The following is a 25,793-nucleotide window of genomic DNA, read 5'->3' as shown; positions in this document are numbered from 1 at the left end:
TTGATGATCAGTTATGCACTGATAAACCAGTGAAAGTGGCAACTGGCAAATTATTTGGGGCTAAAGAAAAAAAGGTATGGGGATACAGTCCCTGAATGCCAAAGCCAGGCGACACCAATGGTAAAAGGTAGCAGCAAAGATCAGAAACACTAATTTAGACAAGGAAGTGCATCATTTTGTATTTGTATCAACATTTTTTTCTTTGCTCAGTTTTGTTCCCTTTCTACCTATGTCACCATGATATATTTTTCTTCTTTCGATCTGTGTTTTATATTTGTGTCCAGATATGTGACCAGGACCTGCTGTACTGATGCTCTGCTCAGCCTTTACCTTTATGTGTGCTTTGGCTTTGTTGAGCAGGCCCAGGGTGGTGTGGCGGTTGCAGTCAGGTCCCAGAGGTATGAGGGACTTCAACCGCTCCAGACACAGCCGCAGGTGAGCTCGTCTGCAAAACAGGACGACAGAGAGAGACAGAGGAAGATAGCGATTAGATAAATCACAGAGGACAATGGGGAAGTTGTTGAGGCCCTGGACAGTAAAATGCATTCCATCCTGGTTTGTTCAGGCAGACGTGGTTTAATGACTCACTTCTCTTGATTACTCTTGTACAGGTTGTAGGGTGATTTTTAAGCAGTAAATTCCAGTTTCAAACAAGTTTTTCTAATTTCCAGCTACTTTATACAAACCACCAGAAGGTTATTAAAAGAACAGTTCACCCTTAAAACCAGCTATTGGAGTCTTTACTCTTCTTCTTATTCTGCTGTATTTTTCTCTTTAATCTTGCACATGTTTAACTGGCTAAACACAGATGTCAAGCTATTCATGACTTCACACCCACTTCAAGCAAAAGACACAAATTTACAGCTGTTTTCCATGGGCTCTGATGATTTCTAACACGAGCATCTAATGGTGGATTTCTCCCTTTTAAATAAATCTGCTGCTCACACCAAAATGCGAACACTATACTGTCACCTTGGGAAGCAGCCTCATTAAGACACCCTCGTATTTCTCTCCAAGATCCGGCTCATGTGTTGTAAATCCCCCAGCTTACAGTTCAACAACACAGCAGGTTACATATGATTCATGTCTCACATAAGCCTCGGGACGCTACATTAGCCTCTGCTGGTATTTTAGTTCTGACAAACAACAAGTTTCAGCTGAGAGAGGGAGGGGGGCAGAAATGTGTAAGGGCATTTCCTGGACCCTGCTTGTCTTGTACTCACTCCATCATCCTGACAGTCCCTTATTCTGGACTATCTATCCTGCTAATGGCCCGGAGTCGAGAGGTAAAGAGAGATAATTGTGGCTATAACACAATCAGCGCTCCATTAGCAGGGCCTGCACTTTTAGCCTGGCCTGGAGGGAATGGTGGAGAGACATTAAGAGTCAGTGGATTCAGTGGAGCGACCCCGGGCTCGGGAACTATCTCTGTGGGGGCCCCAAGGAGACGAGCACGGGGGACTGAGAGCACACCGACTTCACAGGAATAGACTGCTCTGTGCTACGCTCTGCTGGTTTAAGACTGGTGGAGACATGTGAGCGATGGCTGGAGCATGTCTGTCTGTGTGTGTGTCTGTGTGTGTGTGTGTGTGTGTGGAGGGGAGGTTAAGCTATGCATGGATGGTGCTGATAAGAACACGAGAGCAGTACAAGCCATTAAACCATTACAGTAAGCACGAGTGTGTGTGTGTGTGTGTGTGTGTGTGTGTGTGTGTGTGTGTGTGTGTGTGTGTGTGTGTGTGTGTGTTTTAAGTACATGAACAAGACGAGTGCTGCATGTCTGGGGAGTGAACGAAGAGGTGCCTGATTCAGTCTGTCGTGCTAAAAGTTTGGAAGTCACAAGACGTAATGTAAACACACACAAACACACACACAATAAGTTAAGAAGTTTGAATGATGACTGAATCAGTCTGGCTCAGGTCATCTGTCTGTGTAATCAGTTCTATTCACAGTGGAGACAAGAGCCCACCTCTGTTTCTTATCTGTGAAGGGTCTATCTGTGTTTGCCTCATCTGTACCTCAATACCACCATCTTTGCCCTTCAAGTGCACACGTGCGCACACACAAACACACAAACACACACTCAAACGTCTCCGTCTTTGAGTATTCAAACTAATACGGGACCAGCAACATTTCCAAACTTCTTCCCCTTAGGCGCTCAAAAAGAGTAGTAGTAGCAGCAGTGATGTCTTAGTTAAGGCTAAAACATAGTAGTGTGGATGTAGCCACAGACAGCCGGACAACATGGCTGAATATTTGTCTCGGTGGTTACAATTCTGTCAATTTCCTTCAACAATGCACTTAAGATTAAGATTAATACGTGATTACATGGAAACAAGCCATTAAGTGTATTTTACAGCAATTTGCCATATTTTCTACACAAGAAATTTCAAATGAAAAGGCCCATGTGCAAGGAATGTTTTCACATTGCTGATTTGCCATTCAATTATTTATTGTGCAGCTGTAGCTGAAGGCCAGACACAAATCAGATTTTAAATTACATGGAGGAACGAACACATACTTGCTCATGAATGCTACATTTTTTAGTTTTAAAGCTTGTGCTCACTTAAAAGACATCCTGCCTGATCTTACGTGTTTCCTTAGTTACTTACGCAAACATTGTTTTTCCACACACGGTCAAGCGCCGCCTGATGAGGGAGGCTGCGAGGGCAGAGCAGGACACACTGTTCATGTAGAGGCCTGCGTGTCTCTCTGTCTGGCCCATCAGGCGTCGAGTTAACAAACTCCAGACACCGGAGACCACAATCTTCTCCCCCACACCCATCCATATTAAAACAACCATCTCAGCAGACAGCCTCAGATAACCTCCACTTACAAACACTCCTGTCCTTCTTCCACCCTCCCTTCTCCCCGACACACTGACATGACGGACGTATGGAGGAAGTAACGGTGCTCAGACCGCAGACTAAAGTATCACCACATCTCTAACGTTGCCTGTGACCAAAATATTACATTATGGTTCTTAGTGCTAAGACCTCGATAAGTGATTGTGGTGAGAGGCATAACTTGTCGGGCTGCTGAATCACCACTTTTATGCCAAGTCAGTGTGAAACCACAAATACCACTCCACACCCATGTGATGCTGATGACGACTATGATGGTGGTGAGAAGGGGTTGGAAGAGAAGAAGAAGTCTGCCATGTTTTCAACTCCTGCAGCACCTTTCTGTTCTTTTCACAGATACACTTTTCACAGTGTACTGTGTGATGCCTTCTTACATAAAGCTATTGGTTGGCAGCTTTTAAACGTTCTGTGCCTCTTATCAATAGACAGACATATGAGACGCCTGCATGGCATTCGTCCTAATCTCTGGGTGCAAGACATGCTTTACTGTGGAACACTCTGATAACTACAGAGGGCAAAGAAGCCCCAAAAAGCATCAGAGGGAGTGGCGGAGGAACAGTGTGTACTTCATGTAATGTTGTGTAATTCATGGCTATCACACTGGACGGTCTCGGTAAGGAAAGTAAAACTGGAACTTCCATTTTCAGCAGAAAAGTATTTCAAATGAGGGAAGAAAAATCTGCAGATTAATAGCCTGGAGCCGGAGGCCACTTAAGATAAAGACAGAGACACATTTATCATGGTGGTCTGCACCACCAGCTCTGCTATCTCGCTGAGCAGCAAGTGAGGTCACACTCTAAGAGCTACCGGTGAAGCTACCAAGACAGGTACCTAAACCCTGAAAAGGCTTGTTTATCATGTAGACCCACAGCTAAGGAGCTTAAGCCATTTGCAGCTTACAATATGAGTGGCGGCTTATGACCATAAATACCTGCGTGCTGCAGCCACAGTCTCTTTGCCTCTGCCCTTGTGTAGCCACGTAACACAACAACCGGTTACAGAGCTTACTTTTTTCGCCAAGTTCTAGGAAAAGACTGATGCAGATTACTTAAACAGCTATGGATTTACTGCACAGCCCAATAACTTCATGTCCTCGGGTACTTAGACTAAGAACTGGTAAAATAAACGTATTTAAAGGATGCAACATCACCAGATCACAATCAGAGGAAGTAGGCTGCTGTTATTGTGACGGATGTCGTGTCGCTTCATCAGGGGTTAAACTGTTTTACTACAGAGGCTTGTTTGTGAGAAGAAAAAAAAAGCATATATGGCAATTAACTTATGGGTATTAGAGTTTTGGTCTATAAATGGTGCATTGACGTCTTAAGGCAGTGGAAAGTGTATAAGGCATGAATGACCAACAAAAACAGCCAATGCTAATGAAGGCTATCAGTTTCAGTTTCATATTCTCAGTGATTAATGACTGGCACAGTGAGCTGTAGCTTGCCTGAATGAGGGACTCTCCATCTGTGGCATATTACATAACACGTGGCCAGTTGCTACCAGGACCTGTGCTCAAAACTGTCACGCACAGCAGGGACATTAAGTCCCTGTTTTCCTCTTGTCTTCAGCAGAGGGAGACTCCTAGGAATATAAGCCCGCACAACGGCATCTCTCATTTGGTTTTGGTTTGTTTCGCTGGCGTATGGTTATACCTCGGCAAACAGCTGCTGTTGGTCTCTCTCTGGCCATGAGGCAGCGAGCTCTGGCCGGTGGGCCCGAGCCTTAACGCAGATTGATTTATAATGCAACTGGTTATTAAGAGGAAACCACATCTAATGCTGCTGCTGATCCCCTGCGAATTCACGGGAGTCACCTGAAACTCAAAGAATGAACCTGCACTGTCATGCAGTACAATGAAGTCTCAATAGGATGTTGGCTGGGTTTAGAAATTACCTTCAAACATTATGAAAGTATATTAGGGGGAAACCAATGCTCTTTTAAATTTAGACCGATCAAATGCAGCAAGAAATATGCAGCAATTGTACCATCATAAAACTTACTTCACTTTTGCTATCGCACTTAATCTTAATTTGTTTGTTTATCACATGTACGGCATCAATTCAACTTCCTCTCCTGTGCTCCATCGTGATAACCGCCCCTTGTTGGCCGCTACAGGTGAGGTGTAAACAAGAAAAGCTTTTTGGCGCCTTCTTATCGATAGGAAATGATTCAACATGTTCATTATGTCCATATTACATAACTAACAAAAAGAGTGAAGATTGAGGTGTGTAAAAATCCTCCAATACACACATATCACTCCGACAACCGATTGGCAGGACTTGCAGGCTCACTACTGACACAGCCAGCCTTCCCTTTCCTCTTGAGACAATGGGGCACTTCCACTCTAGCAGCGTGTGTGTGTGTGTCTCTTTCATGTGTGTGTTCCTGTGCCTTGTGCTCCTGATGGGCCCCAGATGGGTACTCAGGCAGGCAGGCTCTGCCTTTTGGCTTTGTGAGCAAGCAGCCAGCCGGCCCCGGGTCACTGCACCACACCTTCCCTCATCACCTGCCCTCCTCTGTCATCTCGACTCCTCTGTGAACCACACGTACACACCCGCAGCCATTTCTCTCCCATACAGTTTTTCCATTCTGTTTCCTTGTGTCGATGCAAAGTGAATTCAAACACAAAGCAACATGAAATAACCAGTCACTGGTCGAGTATTTATATGAAAAAAATCAAAATTCTCCGTCTCACTGTAGCTGTATTACTTGTTGCTGAAATGCGTCAAACTGCCTCCAAAGTGTCTGAAGCTGAGTCTTTTTTAAAGAGGCACTTTGAAGCGCTCCCTGTTGGTATGGAGGGGCTGCCCACCTCAGCTCTAACACAACCTACACACATCGCACACCTCTCGTCAGCACAGCTCTGTCTGCAATATCCTCCTTCGCCCTTGTCACAGCCACGCACTTGCACAAGTGGAGTGCATGTGCCATTGGACACACTGAAGGGCAAAGGCACTGCAATAATATACGTACACGCATATTCTGATTAAAAGGTACCTCTGCATTAAAAACTATAGTATGAGACTCAACTAACAGACAAATATCCCTTTTAAATATTTGTTAGCATGACGGGAATCAACACGCTGTCATTTCAACATCATTAGAATGATAAGAGCACTCACTGCTGTAGTGTTCTGACAATATGACAGTGACTCTGGAGAAGTGATTAGAGACAGTAGTGTGAGTATACTGTGAACAGAAAGAAACTCACATCGGAACACATCCTCAGTCTGTTTAAATGACTGCCTTGCTTTTTATATCAATCAATCCAAATCTATTTGTATAGCCCATATTGACATATCACAATTTGTCTCGGAGAGCTTAAAGGGACCGTTCATCCAAAAATGAAAATTCACTCATTATCTACTCCCTATGCCGATGGGGGATGGGTGAAGTGTTTGAGTCCATAAAACACTTCTGGAGTCTCAGGGGGTAAACTTTGTTTGAGCAGAATCCAATACAATGAAGTCAATGGTGAGTCCTTCTTCAGACGAAATAAAATAACAGAAAAACCATAACATGCCTCCATACTGCACCTGTAGTGTCATCCAGTGTCTGCAAGCCCCGACATTCATATTCAACTCAAAACGACGTCATTTACACCGTTTTTAGTCTAAATGTCCTCTGATATCTTCTGACCAGGTGCCTTTAGGGACCATCGGAAATGCTAACGTCCGCTAGCTTAGCCACTTCTGGTGGACTTTTAGACTTAAAACTTGGTGTAAATGATCGCGTTTCGAGGCGAATTTTAATGTCGGACCTTCCGGACACTTGGATGACACCACACAAGCAGTATGGAGCATATGTTTTTCTGTTGTTTTATTACGTCTGAAGATAGGTCACTAATCAGCTACACAACCCCCATTGGCTTAGGGGTGAGTAGATAATGAGTGAATTTTTATTTCTGGGTGAACTATCCCTTTAATATGGTGCGACATCCTCTTTCCTTAACCCTCAACAAGAGAAAGGAGTAACTACAAAAACAGGTTATAAGGTAAGAGGAATCTTTTTAGAATGGCAGACCCAGTCATATATGTACTGGAGAAAGTAAGATACGTGCGTCACATCAGTAGAATCAGAATAATAAAGATAAATTTGTGCAAATCTGAATCCTGACATTTCCTGTGGGCAGTCAGTATACAACAGAGAGGGTGGTGAGCAGAAACAAAGGAAATGCATATTCATGTAATGCTCTTTGTCTGGAAGGAAAATGAATGGCAATAAAAGAACACCTGGGTCTGAAGAGGGACGCGGACAGAACTGTATTTTTTTCCCTTCATCTTTTCAGGAAACAGACGCAGCTGAAAACAGCAGTGACAAACTTTGTCACTGTTGTTTTTAGGTTGTACTTGTTTTTTTTCATTCAAAGTTGTTGGAACCAACACCATTAGTCCAAGCTTGAGCGATGGAGGGGGGAGAAAAAAAATTGCTGCCCTAGATTCCGAACTTGTGGATAAGTAAATAATGGATAACTTCTCATGCCGTCCAAGATGTCTGACATAATTACTGAAGGTGCATGCTCTTAAAGGGGAGGGTCAGATTTCCAGCCCGGATAGCCAGTTGATACACTTCGCTTTGGCAATCCCCCTCTCTCGAAAACCCATTTAACACAAACACACATGCTCGCACCCACACTCCCAATTCGACCTACTTCTAATGTGTGTGTGGTAGGAGAGGAAATCTGACCCTTCACCCAGTTATTACACTAATTACACATCACCAATGATCGTCTCAGTGGTAAATCTTTTTAACTGACATGTAAAAGGACATTAAGACATCATTACACAGGGAGGGAAAAAAAGCTGAACTTGACTTTGTGAGCAAGTTCTATTGTTCCACTTCTACTTTACTCCGTCTCCTGTGTCAAGGCTCATTCAAGGCAGCCGCAATATCACGATTAACAGTCGTGTCAAAGATAACCAGATTAATTACAGTATTTTGTAATGTAATGCCTCATTTAGAGGAGAGCAAGTCATCTCCATTGAGCGCCACGTCAACTTAATGGCAAATTAACTCACTATGTGGAGGAGGGCAATTAAATCAAAAGCAGAAGATGTGAGCACAGATATGTTCTCTGTCTTTGCTTTGAGTATTATTTTCCCAAACATACCAAATCCATTATTACATGGGTAAAAATAGACAACGTGAAATGAAACGCCAGCTGCTTTAAGGTAAATGGTCCACACCAGTCGCACGGTCAAATCACATGGAAGGCTTCCTCTCCAACATCGTACATTGCCTATAGTGAAACAACATGTTAACATGTGGTAAACTGATCCACACTCTGCAGATGGTGGCATTTAATATACATGGGGAGGGGCAGGTCTGGAGCCACATGGCAGCCTATACATTTGTTCCCCCATGATGCTTTGCTGTGGCTGTAGGAACCACCATTGAGTACAGGATGCATAAAAAAACTTAACTCTTTGAGCATTTCTAGCGCCACAATATAATAAAATGAAGAGACTGCACTTGGCTTAATTTTCACGTAAACAGAGAGAGAAAATAAAAAACAAAAGTGCTCTGTGAATAACATTACAACCACAAGAAACACAACGGCCCTCTTGTGTTTGCTCACTACCTCTGTTTACTGGTTCGCTGGTTTAAAACAAAGAGCAGGGTTGTTTTTTCTGCTAAAGATGCCCCTTCTAGGATTCTCTTGGTGGGGGGTGGTGGTCATTCTCTCTCTCTCTCTCTCTCACCCCTCCCTCTCTCACATGACTGCTCCCGGGTTACAGCCAAGGTCACATGATTACACACAAAGACAGTGGCACCTGACTGAATAGGTTGTATTTTTATAGGGGAAACCACCACTCACTAGGTTGACTGCTGGAACAGTCATCAAAGAGAGTCTAACAGCCCGTCTGCAAAAAACGGAGCCCGCTTTATGTGCTTTCGCCAAACTACAGCTTTATTATCTGAGCTATAAATGGAAGGTTCAGGAAATGACACATGCATGCAGATGGAGACAAGCTTATGTGTGGAACTGGTCTGGATTTGGACAGCAAAAATCATTATTCTAGGTTTCATTATTCCCTACATACGAAAGATTTACGTTGGCGACTTATGATTTGACAGATGGTTCAGCCCGTGGATGGCACATGATATGTAACTAGCGTTTAAGAGTCATTAATACCTGGACATTACACAGCACCGCACCACTGCCTCCTAAAACCTATGGAACTTTGGGGCCTTGACATCCTCATTACCAAGGCAACCAAAAACAAATACAAGAGCTGTGCATTGAGGCTACACCCGAAAGTTGTGTTTTTCGTCTGCAGATGACGAGCAAGTTAGTCCGTCACATTTTGTGCACACGCGCACACAAGATTAAAGCAATCTCTGCCTTACAGCGACCGTAGGACCTTTTTTTTTTTTATCTGACAGACGGATGATTCCCTCCTCTCTTTTATAAAGCACAGACAGATGGGATAGATACAGAGAGAGTCGGAGCAACATAGAGAGGGTAAGAGATGTAGATAGTGGGGGAGGAAGGGGCAGTGTGCTGCCTGTGTAATCTGCCCAGAAACTAGCCACGGGCACAAAACCAGAGCCAATCTGTCAGGAGTTTCACTGGGTTTAGAAATGGAAACGACTAAAATCGACTCTCTTCATTTCAACTGCCCACTCCAATGTGACACAAATATCCAAACAATGTGAAATTCTAGTAAAAAAACATTAAAGATGAGCATGCTCTGTGTTGAGCACATTCGTCCACAATGTCACGAGTGCATGGATTGTACGCATGATTGACACCAGTAGATATTTAACCCCTAACCCTAAAAGATTAAGAGCAGTGCTCTACTTATGGAGCAACATAGAATGGAGGACTGAGTGAACTGCGCCAATAACATTCTGTTCTGTGTTGGTTTTGACAGTGACAGCAGGTAAGTGGTGATAAGTTGTAGAAAAGGTGATGATTATCTCTTCATTAACACTTTTTGTGTCCTGATACATAAGTTATCATCAGCAGCTACACTTACGCTGCTCTTCGGGTAAAGAAAATACTCTTGCTCACCTTGTCCACAACGGCCTGTGTCCCACGTCCTGATCTCTTCAATCCTGCACTGAGGGTTTTACTAGACTGACTCTCAATTGTTGAACATGAAAAACAGGGCTGAGGAGTGAGGGAAATGCTCCTCTCTTTCCCACACACAGTACAGATTTTTGGTCTAAGTGATAAAGCAATTACTGGCAAAAGTTGGGATTCATGGGACCTACATGCTGAATTCTGGTTAGATGGCAGGGAACAAAAAAGAAATACAAAGGGGAGTAAGAAAATGAAATAACGCATGTGGGAGGATGATTGGGAACGGGACTTTTATATTTCTGAGTATTTAGGCAGTTGTGACCTCAATCCCATAAGAGATTCAGTGTGGAAGGAAGAGAGCATCTTTCTGACTGTTATTTAAGCTCAGCATAAAAACTCATATGGATTCAGGGCTGAAACCCAACTGGAAACTGGGGGCAATAAAATGCAAATGGGAGATGAAAAATCAATGTGGGCAGAAACCCACCGCACTCCTGCTAAACTTGTTCCAAGGCTAAGAAAAGTATAAGGTAAATAAAGTGAAACTCAGTTGATTCGGCAGGCCAATACTATAGTCACGGCAAACCCAGCTGAAGCTGCTCCAAGCCACACAAACAGCATCCGTCACGATGCATAGCAACAGTGCAGGAAGAGGGGGATGAAGGACGGATTGAGTACGGAGAGGAAACAGAGGAGACACGAGATGATGGAAAAGATGGGTGAGTCTGAGAGAAAGGGGGATGAAAGAATAGCAGCAGCGATTTGCCCTCTTCAGGCAACGACAAAGACACAAACGTGCTCACACATACAAACACAAGCACACGTGCAGAGTAGAGAGGCAGAGAGAGCGAGAGTGAGGGGGTGGAGGGGGTTGCACTCACTGTATGGCAGGGCCAAGAGAATGTGGGGCTCAAACCCATCACTAACACATGGATTAGTTCACACGTGCATATTGCCTTTTAATCTGCTCCACTGACACAGGTTGGAGAAGAGAGAGAGAGAGAGAGAGAGAGAGAGAGAGAGAGAGAGAGAGAGAGAGAGAGAGAGAAAAGAAGGAAGGAGAGATACAAATGGACGGAGTTAAAGAAAGAGATGACTGTAGAAAGAGAGGGTGGGGGAAGGGGGTAAGGATGGAGTTAGTGGGACGGGGGGGAAGAGATGATCGGATGATGGATGGTACGAGTTTCAATGCAGTGTATGAGACTCATGTCAAGTCAAGCAAGTGATGTGATCAATACACTTGTGTTTGGCAATCGAAAGATATTAATCAAGCACAAAATATCACAATCTTTCATTTTAATGAAAATCTACCATGATACATCATTATAGTTTTTATCCCTCAATGAAAATGTCTAATAAACTATTGAAAAGCATTTGATGATCAATGAAAGCCACATTTAATGTATAGAACAAACTTATAGATTTGTTTATGAGGTCATGGAGAGAAAAGATGACCAAAGACACAAAAGCATGTGATCACTTTTCCTGTCATCACCACACAAAACACATGATTGAAAATAATGAATTCATTTCTGCAGTGACAGCTCAGGGCACTAGTGCGCAGTGGTCATTGAAGCCATTGTACCGAATTAAACAATAACAATTAAAAGATGAACAGACTATTCATAATAATGTCAAATAGAACTTATCAGACCTGTAGCCATGCCTGAAGTCAAACCTCACTACAGGTCTGCAAGGACTTTAACCGGGTGTTTGCTTGAGCGTAATGGGGGATTACTGCCGAGGTGATGCCATTAGGTTTTGTATCTTGGACTTGGACGGATGACTTCTCTGTTTTAACTTTTCCCCCCCAAGGCTGAACCCTGGAGACTGGCACCATTAGCGCCACCTCAGGACAGGGGAAACTACTACAGGAGGTCTACATGGGGCTGATGATAGTGTTGCATGCCATTATGGTAAATTGTCCTCAGCGTCTTATCCGTCTAAATGACGAACGTCCCTCAGATTTTTCCATCAGTGTTCCATCAATGACAGAAAACCAGCGAGCACGGCCATGTGGGTGACATGCAACAACTGACTCAAACTGGGGATACTCCTACGTCACTTTAGCCCTGTGCGACTTTTAGGGTGAGGGAAAAAGCTTTGGATTATGACTCCAAAATGCCTTTTGTCCTAAAATGGGCTTGGTGTAAAGCCAGAAAGATCCAGCCAGATGTTGGCTCTGGGGGCAGGATATGGTGGGAGGCGAGTGTGTATGCGTACAGACATATGTGTGTGTGTGTGTGTGTGTGTGTGTGTGTGTGTGTGTGTGTGTGTGTGTGTGTGTGCGTGGGTGGGAGGGGGTTGCCCTGACTCTTTTCAGCGATGGATGTGTTTGACTTTATCCAATAGTGGGTGGAGGTAGGTCTAATCCACATGTTCACATCAATATTTGATGCACAGATACAGACACATTATGCACACACTCACTCACTCACCCAGGTTAAACATCATATATCTCGTAAAGTGACTTAGCCCAGTTGGCATGGAGGTTGTTCCACTGGGGTTAGACGTCAGTTCTTAACACGGAAATGGTGAATCGTGACAATCGACATATGCTCCTGATGATGAGTAAGAATGTGAGTTAGCAGTTGCGGGAGTGAGGGTGGGGACCTCTCTTACTGCTTCTTCATCTCTCGGCTGTCATTGGTGGAAACACGAACCACTGTGATTGGTCGGAACGCAGTGGTGTTTCCCCCTTTTTCCCCAGCTGTACGGCTAAAAATAGAAGCCACAGTCAGATTTAGCCTAATTGAGTCTGTCTTGTATCTTCAACGAGCATCCTATTTTTCCCCGTCTTTCTATCTTCATCTCTCCCTCTCTCTGTCTCTCTCTCTGTCTCTCTCTCTCTCCTTAGGGTGCAGATTAAGTAAGCTCAGCTGCTAACATGACAAGCTGCTCCAGGAAGGAGGAAGGAAAACAGGAGCATTTCTTCCTGGAACAGTATGTAACAGCAGCCTCATCCAACAGCGCCAAAGTGGGCTTATCAACAAGCCCGACACAATGTCGTTAATGGCACAGGTTGAACAGCACGTTGCGTGGGAGGAACTGAACACTTTGCAGTAGATTGCAGTACAGACTGAACATACAGTCCCTGCTTCAGGATTATTAATTTGAACACCAACAAACAAATAGATGTCAGTGAAAATGTTCCTATTTCAGTCAGTCAGAATTAAAACAGGCTCTGAGTCACGCAGCCTGGGCTAAAACCTGCTGACTAGGCCCGTATGCTTGTCCGGCCTTAATTCGTTTGGTTACACTGTCCTTCCACAGAATGCTGTCTGGGTGCACTTTTGCAGGATAAGGGCACAACAAGAAGGCGCCAAGATAAGATGAGTCAAGGGTCATAAAAGCGGGATGAGAAGTGAGTGATGGGCGAGCCTTCAAGTGCCGACATCCAGTCTCCCTGTGTGGGGCCTTCTTTACACCTGTCTGCAGAACATCTGTGTGGGAATGGATTCTGAGGATGCGAAGCAAAATAATGGTGACCTCTGATTCTAGACAGTCTTCAACCGTCTGACAGCAAGCGAGTGGGAACGATAAGAAATGTCCACAGAATCATACCAAGTCTGCTGTCCTATCATCAGAGTTCTCACTAGACACTTCTCAAAACACTGCTTTCCATCTCACATTATAGCATTTGATACTGAAATCACAGCAAAGGACAAAAGATAAGTTGATTTTGGAGAACAATAAATTAAATGTGTCATGAAGCTACTCCATATAACAAGCTATTTCATGAAAAAAATTGTAGATTAGAAAAACTGAAATATTTGATCAACACCATTTCCCTTAAGGTCTGTGGATTTTCCAATTTCATGACGTTAAAGAAATTGTCTTATGAACCTACTGTCGATGTCTTGGCTGAGGTGAATATGTACATTCCTGTTTTAGCACCAGCAGTTAAACTGCCAAAGTATACAGGATAAACAGGGAAAACTTCAAGCCACAATTTGTCACCTTCTGAATGTTTGTGGTGGCTGCAGCAAATATCTTACCCTGATACTGGCTGTTAATTACAGGGCAGAAATGCTTACTGTGTACACACACTGACACAGTGGGATTGCGTGCTGCCCAAGACATCCCTTAGTCAGGTGTGTTTGACCTATCCCTCTGCTCATCCTATCAGCCTGTCAATTATGTCCTCGTCCTCTGACACTGTTGTTAGCTAAGCCAATTCCAAGCAAGGCTATTAAGGACTAGCACCGGGTGGCCTGAGGAGTGGCGGGGGTGGGGGCGCTGGGGGGTGGGGGGACAGGGCATGCCCCAGCACGTGTGCGTGTTCTAGCTCCGCTCACCAGACCAAAGATCAAGTCCCTTAAGCTGCTTTTCTGAGCCAAGAAAAGCTTACAAGTCGTCACGTTGATCAGAACAAATGGTCCCAGTTATAGACCCTGCAGCAGAGCCTGAGAAGAGGCTGCACTCACTCTGCAGACAACAGAGAGCCCGGTGAAGCAGTTTGGCTTTCTTCAAGGAGCCTCAGCACAGCCAGGGAAAATGTAGCCCAGGCTTATTCATGTTTGACTGCGCATCCAACCCCAAGGCTGGAACAGCGGTGGTGAGTTTATAGACCACTGGTTAGAAAGAATAGAAAAGCATGAACAGAGTTCCAACAGAATCTGTGACGTCAAGCTATATTCAGTGGAAGGGCTGGGTATCATTTTAAGATTTTCAATACTGACTTTGAATTGACAACCTTGACTTTGATAACGGTTCATTGATTCAAATTCCTTGTGCTGCTGGTCTTAGCATTTCTTTTTTGCATTGATTCAATCGCACACTATCGGCAACAGTCTGATAAAATGGAGCCACACGTTTTCTCCTTAGCGACTATATGATGCACAACATAGTCAAGCATCTCAAAACACATATGTGAGCCCTGTCTCTGACTCTATAACATGTTCTTATTAGATAGCTAATCACCAGCTTCATTAGATCTTGGTAGAAGGATGACGCTTGCTTATTGGTTTGCTGACACGCTGATCAGATTTACTCATTAGGTATTGAACTGTGGTGCCAAATGACAAGGCATCTTTTGATATTCGATAATATTATTCAGGCAGTACCATAAACATATTACAGTTCAGTTCCTAGCCCTTTTCACCAGTGAGTTTTGGGGTCTGGTGTGGAGTGCATGTTCTTAAAACTACTTTCTGACATTTGGCCTTGTACCAACAGTTAGATACAGTCCTTACAGTAAATGCTGATGTACTCATCTACTTTGCAGCTAGAGAAAGAGACCTTCTCACAACACACATGGACAAAAAATAAAAACAGACGTTCAAGAACCCCCACAACAATCCAATGTTGATCATATTTTCATTTATTATTACACATACCACTGAGCCATTACCAGCCGAACCAAGGACGACAGGCTCCTGACACTAATGGACAAGACTGAGACTTTTTAATATTCCACAAGCACATGCTAAAAGGTGTTTAACTAACACTGTTTGCCCACCTCCCCTCATAAAGACTCAAGCAGAAAAGCTAATATTGCAGCCACTGTCTGGGTAGTGGGTATTATAAACCTGGCCTGATAAACAATATTAAAAGGAATAGGTTACACTGGAGGAGGAAGGTACATGATAAGTGACCGTTCCTGAGGATTTGTTGTAACAAGTAAAAGCTTGTTGTATTGATTATCCATAAACAGAGTCATCACCCAAAAGGGAAAACAACAGCCATGAATCTGAGCCATCTTTGTCTTTACTGTGAAACAAATCCTCTCAATAAAAAACAAGGATCAACCAATGACTCTCCTGAGCTATGAATCTGTTATCAACATGTGTAAAAGAAAAGGGACTTATGGGCGAAAGGCTGTGAGATCAAAGTCACAGCAACATGCAGCTTTTTCCTGTTACTGCTACTGAGGCAGTGTAATTTAGTGGTGACATTTGGAATTGAAATAGGGCTGTTAGGAAGTACATGATCAAAGAGGCAGAGCCGCCACATTATCTGGTACCGTTGCACAGTGTGAGCATCTACAATGCAACCCCCCCCCCCTCCCCCTTTCGGCGCCTTTAATCCCCATCCTGTGGTCTCTGCTGTCACGATGAGTCTGCTTGTCACAGGGGTTATCAAGACCTGTGGTAGCCATGCAAGGCAAATCGTCTCGCCGGCAGCAGATATACAGGGGTTGATAAGTGTAGAAAAAGGCCTCAGTCAGACTGAACCATAAAGGACGGGCCTCCAATTTACAGGACTTGAAAGTCTGCTGGGATGGAACGATTGCTGTTTCTGCTGCTGTTGTGGAATCATAGTATAAGCCTGACATACTTGGGCGAACAACTATGCCAGATACATATAGCTTACAGTGGGGCATGTGCTTAAAGGGAATTGGATTAACTGCTGGCAAAAAGGGGGGATTATTAACGATTCTGACTTTAAGTGTGCTTCTTAAAATATGGATTACCATTTCAATTTCTGCCCTCTTCCCTTGCTAATGGAAATTCAAATTAGTTTAGTACTGTTCAACCACCAAGCAACAACATCAAGCTCGCTGTGTCGTTCTGAAAACGAAGACTGGAGCAGGGGAGAAAAAAGCAGGCTGCAAGTATCTGGATGAGGTAGTGTAGTGTTTTACAGGACAGTCTGTTCCTGGCCCGCTCTGTTCTGCTGCAGCCCCGTTTGAGTCTGCACAGATCAGTTAGGTGGAGCCAGGAACAGGAGGAGGCAGAATAAACAAGTTTCAAAGGATGTAGTACACAAGACAGGAAAAAGAAACTAATGCTGTCAAATACACAAACGCATAGGTAAATCACCTTGTAAGTCCCTTCCTTCTAATTTGACTATATTAGTTTTATGATGTATAGAGTTTCATTCTACTGCCTCATTAAATTATCTATTTAATGGTTCATCACAGTGCAGCAACCATGATTCAGAAAGCAGTGATTCCTTCTGTTCTGTCATCTTCAGTCATTACACTACTCTGCTCTGATTGGCAGAGATGATTCTCGGCCATAAATGGCCACAAAACAAAATAGAGAGGATGCCTGCAAAAATGTGGGGGAGAGTCAGCCTTCACACTGTGTCGTAGGAACAAACAACTGTTCTGGCAGCTTTTAAAAAAGAATGTATTTGTGTGGGTGGAACATTGGGAAAAAAATCGCAACCTGTGCCGCAATCTGCCGAGGCCAGTCAGTCGACCGGCTGGCCTTGTGGGGCATCGCACACGAGCACCGAGATGACACATCAACTCTCGTCTATATTTAACTCACTGGACGCCTCTCCTTCCAATGTTCCCATTCATTTAGGAGAGGCTGCCAGGGAGAATGGTGAGAAAAACAGGCCGAGGTGATATGTAATTACACTGAATGGATCCATCCTCCCACATCCTTTCATTGTACCCACACCCTCTGAGATAATGAAATGGAAGGCAAAGCTTTTTTTTCTATTTACCATAAATCCTGCAAGTCTAGCCACTCTTATTTATGGTGTTGAAGAAAACCCTTTACCGGTTGACTCTCGAGGCCTGCAAAGTCACGGAACATAAACACCAGCAAGCAAACCTACGTGGGTGGTGGACTCAATCTGATAAGGGCTTCTAAGAAACCAGAGTTTGCTCTCTTCAGAAGAGGATGTGGAAAACCATCATAACCCAAGGTCCCCCTAAATTCCCCACATTTCTTCCACTGCGGATACTATCTTGAATGCAGAGATAGAACTCCGGATAGAACTATGTTCAGGCTTGAAAAACACTGAAAGGACATTTTGTCCAGATTTAGGGCGGACTTTGTTTCCACTACTACATACCAATGAAAAAACAGATTTGTATCAAAACTTTTGACAACAATTCCAACTCTGCGTGCATGCACCCATATGACTCAGAGCCCTAAGCAACAAAATATTTGCATTTTTAAAAGGTACAAAAGAGTGTGTGCATGAGAGGGGGAAAACAATGAGGTAAAAGGAGTGAATGTCCTTTACTGTACACAGGTTAGTCACCTCTTACTATTGTTTTTCAGGACCTGAAGAGCAGGAAGTGCTTATTAGAAGAATCTTGTGGGGAAATGAAAGTAGGACATGATTGACTTATTAACATGTCAGAGGAGGGTGTGCATGTGCCTGAAGGCTCTGCCCTATGATTCAAAGGCCAAGTGTTTTGAGAATGTTATGCCAACTCACCTATTCTTCTCCAGTTCATTATGTGTCGACCTGCAGAGAAAGAAAAACAGAGGTTATCACAAAAAGAGCTAATGTAGACTTTTTCATACTTAACTAGCAAAAACTGCAGAACTATAGTACCTGCTCCTCCTGAGAAGGCACTACACTCTGGATAAATATGGTGTAATTATTTAATAATACTACATGAGGTAGACAAACAGGGGCAGAGAGAGAGAGAGAGAGGGGCACACTAAATTAGCTTGTCCAAATTGATTTATGAAATTATTAATTAATCCCCAGTGAGATGAACTCTAAACCCAGAGCACCGGAGCCTTCACACTAACAGAATGTGACAGTCGGGCATGCACTGTGGCATTATACAGCCTCTTCTTCAATAATGCACAGCACAACTCTGTGTGTGTGTTTGTGCGTGTGTCATTGCAGCCACTTATGCTCTCAGAAGTTTTCACGCACACGCACACGCACACGCACACACACACACACACACGTCCTCTGCATGCAGCACCCAGGGTTCAGCACTCTGTTAATAATGTAAAGTGAATCAGCTGGTCCCTAAGTGAGTCTTTGTGTGGCAACATACTGAAGGGAGACAAGCCCTCCTCCTGATAATTTAAATGGCCGAGTTCCCATCCACACACACTGCACTCAGCCTTGCTTCAGGGGGTGTGTGTGTGTGTGTGTGTGAGACAGGGGGGCGTCTTCTGAGTCATGTACACAGAATTTCTCGATATTGTGGGTTCACAACGCTGAAACACACTTTGCACGTCAGCTACGCTGCCATCTTGTTGATATGGAGGCAGGAAATATGGAGAAAACAGGAGATAAGAATGGGAGAAGAAGACGGTAAAGAGGGATGAGAAAGCGGGACAAAAGAGTGTTCAAAGCTGTGGTCTAGTGTGTCAAAATCAGCCCTGCCTCGTAGGAAATCGTTTTTGGTGTTTAATAATTCACACCAATAAAAACACCATATGTCCACATTAGAATACATTACTGTTCATGTTGTTGGGTATGCAAGACTGCATGTGTAGTCAAATGTGGGAGCGCATTTGATTCAATGTGACGAGTTCTATGGCCAGTTTGAGCAGCTGCTATCACAGCAAAACAAAAGGCTCACATGGGCCAGTTCCTGAAAACCTGTGAGATCCTAAGTGCTCACACGCGTGTTCTTGACAGATTTCAACTTACATATTCCACAACCTTGTAATAATCATGCATAACTGCGTCCTGCATCACATGAGCCCCACACATAAAAAAAACAAAAAACAACACAAAACTGATCTATCTAAACCAGCTGCATCTTTTTAGTGCAGTTACTACGCTCATAAAAGCTATGGGATTCATCCATCGCTGGGAAAATGAACAGTCGCAGCCTTGTTGTGTTGAATGCAGGCTTTGAAATAGACATATAATTACGTTCTAATCGCAGTCCATCCACTGATTCCTGGAGCTGATAGTGAGTCAGAGGTAGTTTTGCTAACAGAAGATGAGTATTTCAGAGTGCACCAATTTGCGTCATCAGCTTTCATTGTGCACTAATTTTGTGTTGCATGGTAACCCACACGCCAATTTGTAATATTTTCCAAACTTGGAGCATTTCACCATAATGTGATTCAGTGTGGTGTTTAATAATGTTAGCTTTCAGGCTGATTATCACTCTTGAAGAATCAAAGAAGTACTGTGTGGGGGGACGATTAGTCGTGGCCTCATCAAGCAGTGTACCAATGATTTGTTTTCAAAATGACGGTTTCATCTTAAAAAACGACAGCAGGAAATCAAAAGACAGAGTCTCTTCAGAGATAGAAATGGCAGTGGGTAAAAAAGTGGCAATAAGTGAGGAGACTTTCAGTTATTCTATTCTATTTTCAATAGAGAGATAACTTTAGACATGGAAGTCCATTTTAGTGACATGCTGATGTCACTTACGCCATCTCTTAATCTGAAAATGAAACAGGCCTCAATTCAGCCCCCCCCAGTCAAACACCACACACTTAATCTCAGTACGGCCTCTTATTCTGAGAGATCAATCTAAGTCAGCTCGCTTTCCTATGGGCTGTTATCATCACAAACCCCTCTCCCTGCCTTCTGAATCAGATATATGCGTGTCTGGACTTCAACAACAATGCAATACAGATTATAAAAAGGCTCAACGCCAAACACATCTGCAGCATTTCCTTTATGTAGGTGTGTATGTTTGTGCGAGTGCATATTAGCACACACAGAGTGGGTCAATGAGATAAAGCAACCCTGCTATAAACAGTAGGCAGGAGGGGACAGAGTCAGATAAGCTCATCCCTTTAAGCCTCAACACGCTACAGGGAAGGAGAAGGTATCTAAAGCGGGAGCGAGCTAGTGCCAGAAAGCAATCTAATGTATGTTTAAATAAAATGTCAAGATAATATAATTATTATAATGAATGTGTTATAATCTCTACAAGGTCTGATTAATATGAACTGAGGGGGTGACTGTAAGTGAGGAATGATCATGAACAGTAATATGACACATGAGGTGCAGGTAAAATGCCATGCTCTCATTTGAACACCATCATTTGTCAGTAATGAAATCGTCAAGTTTTTGTCATTTTGAGCGTACGCAGAGACGATGATAAAGCTGTAGACGTGTTGTTCAGACCTCTTGGGCTGAGGAGTCATGCATTTATTTCTGCAGACTCTGTAATCTGACAGTGTGAGGTGGGGAAAACAGCTCACAGCTCGGACTAATTAGCACGATTTCTCACCTATGCTGGCAAACCATGAATAGAACCATTGAATAAAAGTAGAGCGCTAGAGACCCTGACAGCACCTGGGATATCCATATAATGCTGTTTTCTTGGTTTGTGAAGTGTGCAGCTCCAATGGGAATGAAATGAACTGCTTCACGATATGAGGCTGATAAATGGTGCTAGATGCTAAATGGTGTTACCTCACTAAGTGAGATGTGAACATGTCTCTGTGGAGGGCAATACAAACACCTGACATTATTCCTGCATGGTCTCATCTTAAAACCCTTCAAGGGTGCTCATCTCTATTCTAAAGTTGTTCACCATAGGAGGAATATCTTATTGCTTTGCTACGATTTAATTTAACATGAACAAGTACAGCATTCTAAAACACAATTAGCCTATGCTTTCTTGTATTGTAGAGTTTTCCTATTATGACCAAACCTTAGCAGACATTATGAATATCGCCTCAGACCTACAGTATATCTGATTATGACTGTTGCTATGCAGAACTAGGCAGCGTTCTGCGCCCATGATGAGTAATACGCAGTTCCTGTTTGTGTCCCGCTCTTGCATTAATATTAAAAGGCTCAGAAACCGAGAGAGAAAGAGAGAGAGTGGGGCTTGCATTTAATGTATGGCTGTCAATGAGCAGATTAATGTAAGCAGCCTGACATCAAGAGAAAACACAATTACACTTGGTCTTAACTTGAGAGATCCCCGCCTGCCTCTCTGACTACTAAATGCAAGTTTGTGTCATCAGTGAAAGCACTGTGCTCAATGAGGGCCTTAATCTAAGTGGCAACTCATGATGGGATTATCAGTGACATGAAGGGACACAAAAGAATAGATTATTAAACCTATGTTCTAAAAAAAACCCACATCACTGGCTTTGAACCGATGCATGCAACAAAGTGCATGAGTGCTTTTCTTCGTAAAAAAATGGAGCTGTACATAGAGGTGAAACAGAAAATCACTGATCACCCTAAAAAATCATCAGAGTCCTGAAAAGGCTCCACGTAGTCACCTTTGGATGTCTGCAAACAACACCAGCCATAAATAGCAGCTTTTCCATTTTAGGGCATAACACAAAACTACCTCCCTCTCCCCCAGTGTAGAATACACGTGGCATGCGGGAAAAATACGCTTGAGTGCCACAAAAACCTTTAACAACCCTCGTTTGAAAATAAGACAATAGGTGACGTGTTTATTAAACCAGGACTAAGCAGGCGACACGACGTTAGAGTAGACCTTTTTTTCCCTTTCGGAGCCAACACTTTAACCACGGTCCCTAACCTCAACCACTGCAGTCCGTTTGACAATCAGCTGATGAGAAGCTAGAGGAGCTGCTGCTGCCCCCCCACCCCCCACCGATGCACACAACAATTAGACAAGCCCAGACACGTTTCACCACGCATCTTGTGTTCTTTCTTTTGCAAACTTTCTTTTTTCTTTTCCAGCAAGAGATCTCTGCTCGCTGCCGGCTGCAGTCAGCTAACACGGTGGCAGCCTATGTTGTTTATCAAACCCTGCTGCCATAAAGACGCGAGCAGCGGGTGCGGGATCACATGCTGCCCTCAAACACCACATCGCGTAAAAAAACATAGTCTGAGTAATGACATCTGAAAAATATATTTCCAAGGGATGACACTTAACAGCAGGGGCACTTCCTTACCTATTGTGGTTACTGCTAAACTTCTTATTCCGGAATTTCCTTTGCCTCTGGTAGTTTGTGTCCTCGTTTGACGGAAACGTGGAGGCATACCCATGTTCACACTCTGTGGAGAGAAGGACGTGTGATTAGCAGACGGCATGTCCGGACACTTGTCTCACTCGGTCGTGTGCACCGATCCCTCGAGCTAACCAGAAAACTCCTGTGTGTTGTGATCATGTGCAGGTCACGAATATGCTGACAATACTTCCCCTTTTTTTCCCCAAAAAGCCCGTGTTCCCCAGCAGGCAGTGGGCCAAGCGACAGAGGTGTTTACTGGCCATTTACACATGTGTAATTACCTCTTTCTCTCCTCTCTAGATATTCCGCAGCTTCCAGTAACCGTTGGATATTTATCAGCTGAACAGCCGTCATTCTCCCCCGAGGCTGATGTTAGCTGCTGCCTTCAGGGTTTAACGTGAGCTCCGCAAACGGCACCGACGACAGGTCGCGGTTGTTGTTTTTTTTAAATACAGGGAAGACGGTGCATCAGGTATAACTAAACTGAATTTTACTTTTTAAAAACTACAATAATTACAAGTCGAATAATAATTATTATCTCGTCGGGTGTCTTCGCTGGCTCATCAGCAGCCTTTGTCGAAAGCAGGAGAGAGAGAGGGGAGGAGAGAAAAACAATCCAGTTTTTCCAAGCTAGCAAGCTACAGCCAATCCATGCCAGTGAGCTGTTAGAAAAGGTCAAAAAAACGAGTGTATGAAAGTATTAAAAGTTTCTAGGAAACACGGTATTAATTTTCCTTTAAAAAAAAAAAGCGGATATAAACAATATAAAACTTCCCCGAAGGAGCCCGGAGCCAGCAAAGAGCCGCCGCTGCTCGCTTCCTCCGCTCTCCTGTTTGTTTACCTGCTGCACAGCTGACTGGCGCAGAGCAGGCGGGCGGGGGGACTCACCGCGCTGCACTCTGGGAAACACAGTCTTTCTCTGCTTTGGTGAATTACTGTCAAACGTGCACAAAACTCGTTATTTCCGGGATGGATTCTGACTTTAGAGCGATTAATCAACTCAAACCCCGTCCGCGGTGCTGCACGGTTTAAATGCGATCATGTCGGGGCAGATTGATGGGTAATCACAAGGAATGGGGCAGGTTTGAAGGGCAAGAGAAATTATTTATAAATGAAGTGGTGATTAATCATGTCAGTTTCAATTGGGGGCTAATGTAGAGACACACGTCAATGGAGAAAACATTGAAATTCAAGATACCACTGAAATATTCAACATTATTTTTAGACCACACACCAGTTATATTATACTATATATATACTATATTATATTTTACTATATTACACTACATTGTACGTTTATTATTTGGCAAAGACAAAAGAAGGCCAATCCTAACGAAGTCAGCCCATCAATCATAACAGATAGTTCACGTTTGCTCCATGTGTGTCACTAGTTCATGCCGCTCTCCTCTGTCACCCTACAAGTCCCATGATCCACCGGGGCATTGGGGGTGTACGCGCCGGCTGAAGCCAGGCCCAGCAACACGTGACGTCGCCACCGAGCGGGCACCTGATTGGCCGGAGGCTCTGACGAGAGTCGGGGGCTGAGCTCGTCCCTGGCCAACCACCGGGCCGCTTTGCGCCATGTGGAAGCCAGTGAGACACACCCACAAATAGCAGGAAGCAAACAATCGAGATGATAGGAGCGGAGGAGCCGCTGCTGCGATCTGCCCCCTGCTCAACTCCCACGTTATATTAGAATACATGACATTACTCGGGGGACATCTGCAGCGCTGCATTAGCACATAAGCCCCTGTCTTTGCACGGAAAGAGCCCTGCACGGACAGATGCTTGTATTCATGGCGTAAAAACAACCTCGACTCCAGTGTTGATATAAAGCATTGCACGTTGAAAAGGAAATGGGGGCATCATTGATAAATCGTTTTTTAATGTCGCACTTCTTTGATTTCATCCCCCATGTAAGCAGATGTAGGTCAGGATCTACAATTCTGAGAGATCAGGCCATCTTCAAGCAACCCTACATGCATCATACATTCCTTATAAGTTCCCTATTAATTCAGGACGAACGAAGGAAACAGCCAGACATCCATGTGTCCTATAAACGTCAGATTCGCCAATCAGCTATGTGCGACGCGTTTTATCTATAAAGTTTTCAGTTTTTTCCATCCAGTCTGCAGGGGCACAATGACATCATCCCTATCTGAGTTGGATGGCGCTGCAATGTGGTCAGATTTATCATATCACTGTGGTGGCCAACACACACACACACACACACACACACACACACAGACACACACATATAATCATTATGTCATTTTGCTTTATATGCTGATGGCTCAAAATGAAGGATCTAGAGTTGAGAGTTGTGCAGACGCAAACCGATGCACAGAGCCCCGCTTGCACACAACGCAGATTCAAAAATAGTCCATGAAATACAGAAAGCTGTAGGTTTAAAGTGCACAGAGTAAAAGCGACCCATATGAGTCAGGTGCCCCGGCAGAGGCAGTGCTCACAGCAGACACTGGTGCTTTAGTTGAACGGAATCAGCCCTTTGTTGTCTGAGGCTCTTGACAATGAAAGTCTTGTTTTTTCAGAAATATTAGTTGGGAGGAAAAAAGGGACAGGATCAAAGGCAGCACAAATCAAACTCACTTCCGTCCTTCCTCTCGGCGCTCTCGAGAAACCGAGCGGCCTCCAGCAAAACTTGCACGTTTTTCAGAAAAGTGTTGATCTGCTCCATGTGGGAGTCTTTGGAGTTGCTGAAGACGTCATTGAAGGGGCAACTGGACATGTCGAAATCCGGCTGATCCAGCAGAGACGCGTCGGAGTCAAAGAAGAACTCCTCGCTCTGCAAACTTCTCCCCTGGCTCTCACTTTTGGCCATTTTTCCTCCTCCTCTGAGTTTGTGCGTCTTCTGCTGTGGGGACGTGCTGAGCGCAGTGGAGTGTGAGGCGTGCACGCTGCTCTTGTCAGATGGCACGTCTTTTCCTTTTTCCTCCTGTTTTATGAATGCAGGGGTGTTTAATGTGGAGCAGTGGCCAATGTCAGTGGATGATGGTGCATGAGAAAACCAGAGCCCGCCTCCCCCCTCTCTGTGTCGGAGCAGTCCGCATGGTCCCTGTGCCCGCCTGAAGCACTGCTATTTCTATACACAGAATAAAACACCAATGACTAAATAAATATTCACCCAGTATGTGTCAACACTACTTTATCATTACACCATTTTACACATTAGTAGGTAAACGCATCACATTAGTGCAGGAAGCAATATACTGCCAGTGAGAGTTGCAACAACACACTAAAGATGTTACAAGCAGTTACAACAACATCATGCACATGTCATGTGAGTTCCTATCAATAAGG

The 25,793-nt window shown here is 44.0% G+C and overlaps 1 protein-coding gene across 2 annotated transcripts in view; it reads right to left on the bottom strand.

Moving 5' to 3' along the window:
• mxi1 (max interactor 1, dimerization protein) overlaps nucleotides 1-25,457 on the bottom strand; it is a 31,270-nt gene extending 5,813 nt beyond the window's left edge. The window contains exons 1-4 of one of the 2 annotated variants that reach the window (XM_035174515.2): nucleotides 25,083-25,457; nucleotides 22,416-22,518; nucleotides 18,025-18,054; nucleotides 331-445 (exon numbers count right to left, since the gene is read on the bottom strand). In XM_035174515.2, coding sequence (XP_035030406.1) covers nucleotides 331-445; nucleotides 18,025-18,054; nucleotides 22,416-22,518; nucleotides 25,083-25,314 — 480 coding nt within the window. In that variant the 5' untranslated portion in view covers nucleotides 25,315-25,457. Of the gene's footprint in view, nucleotides 1-330; nucleotides 446-18,024; nucleotides 18,055-22,415; nucleotides 22,519-22,753; nucleotides 23,312-25,082 lie in introns of those variants that run through there. The other variant, XM_035174524.2, reaches the window with a different exon arrangement.
• Between the last annotated feature and the right edge of the window lie 336 nt (nucleotides 25,458-25,793).

Source organism: Hippoglossus stenolepis, chromosome 2 (assembly GCF_022539355.2).
Source record: "Hippoglossus stenolepis isolate QCI-W04-F060 chromosome 2, HSTE1.2, whole genome shotgun sequence".
In the NCBI taxonomy this organism is placed as follows: Eukaryota; Metazoa; Chordata; class Actinopteri; order Pleuronectiformes; family Pleuronectidae; genus Hippoglossus; species Hippoglossus stenolepis.
Note: the sequence above shows the minus strand (reverse complement) of the source record. Positions and strands in the feature narration are given on the sequence as shown.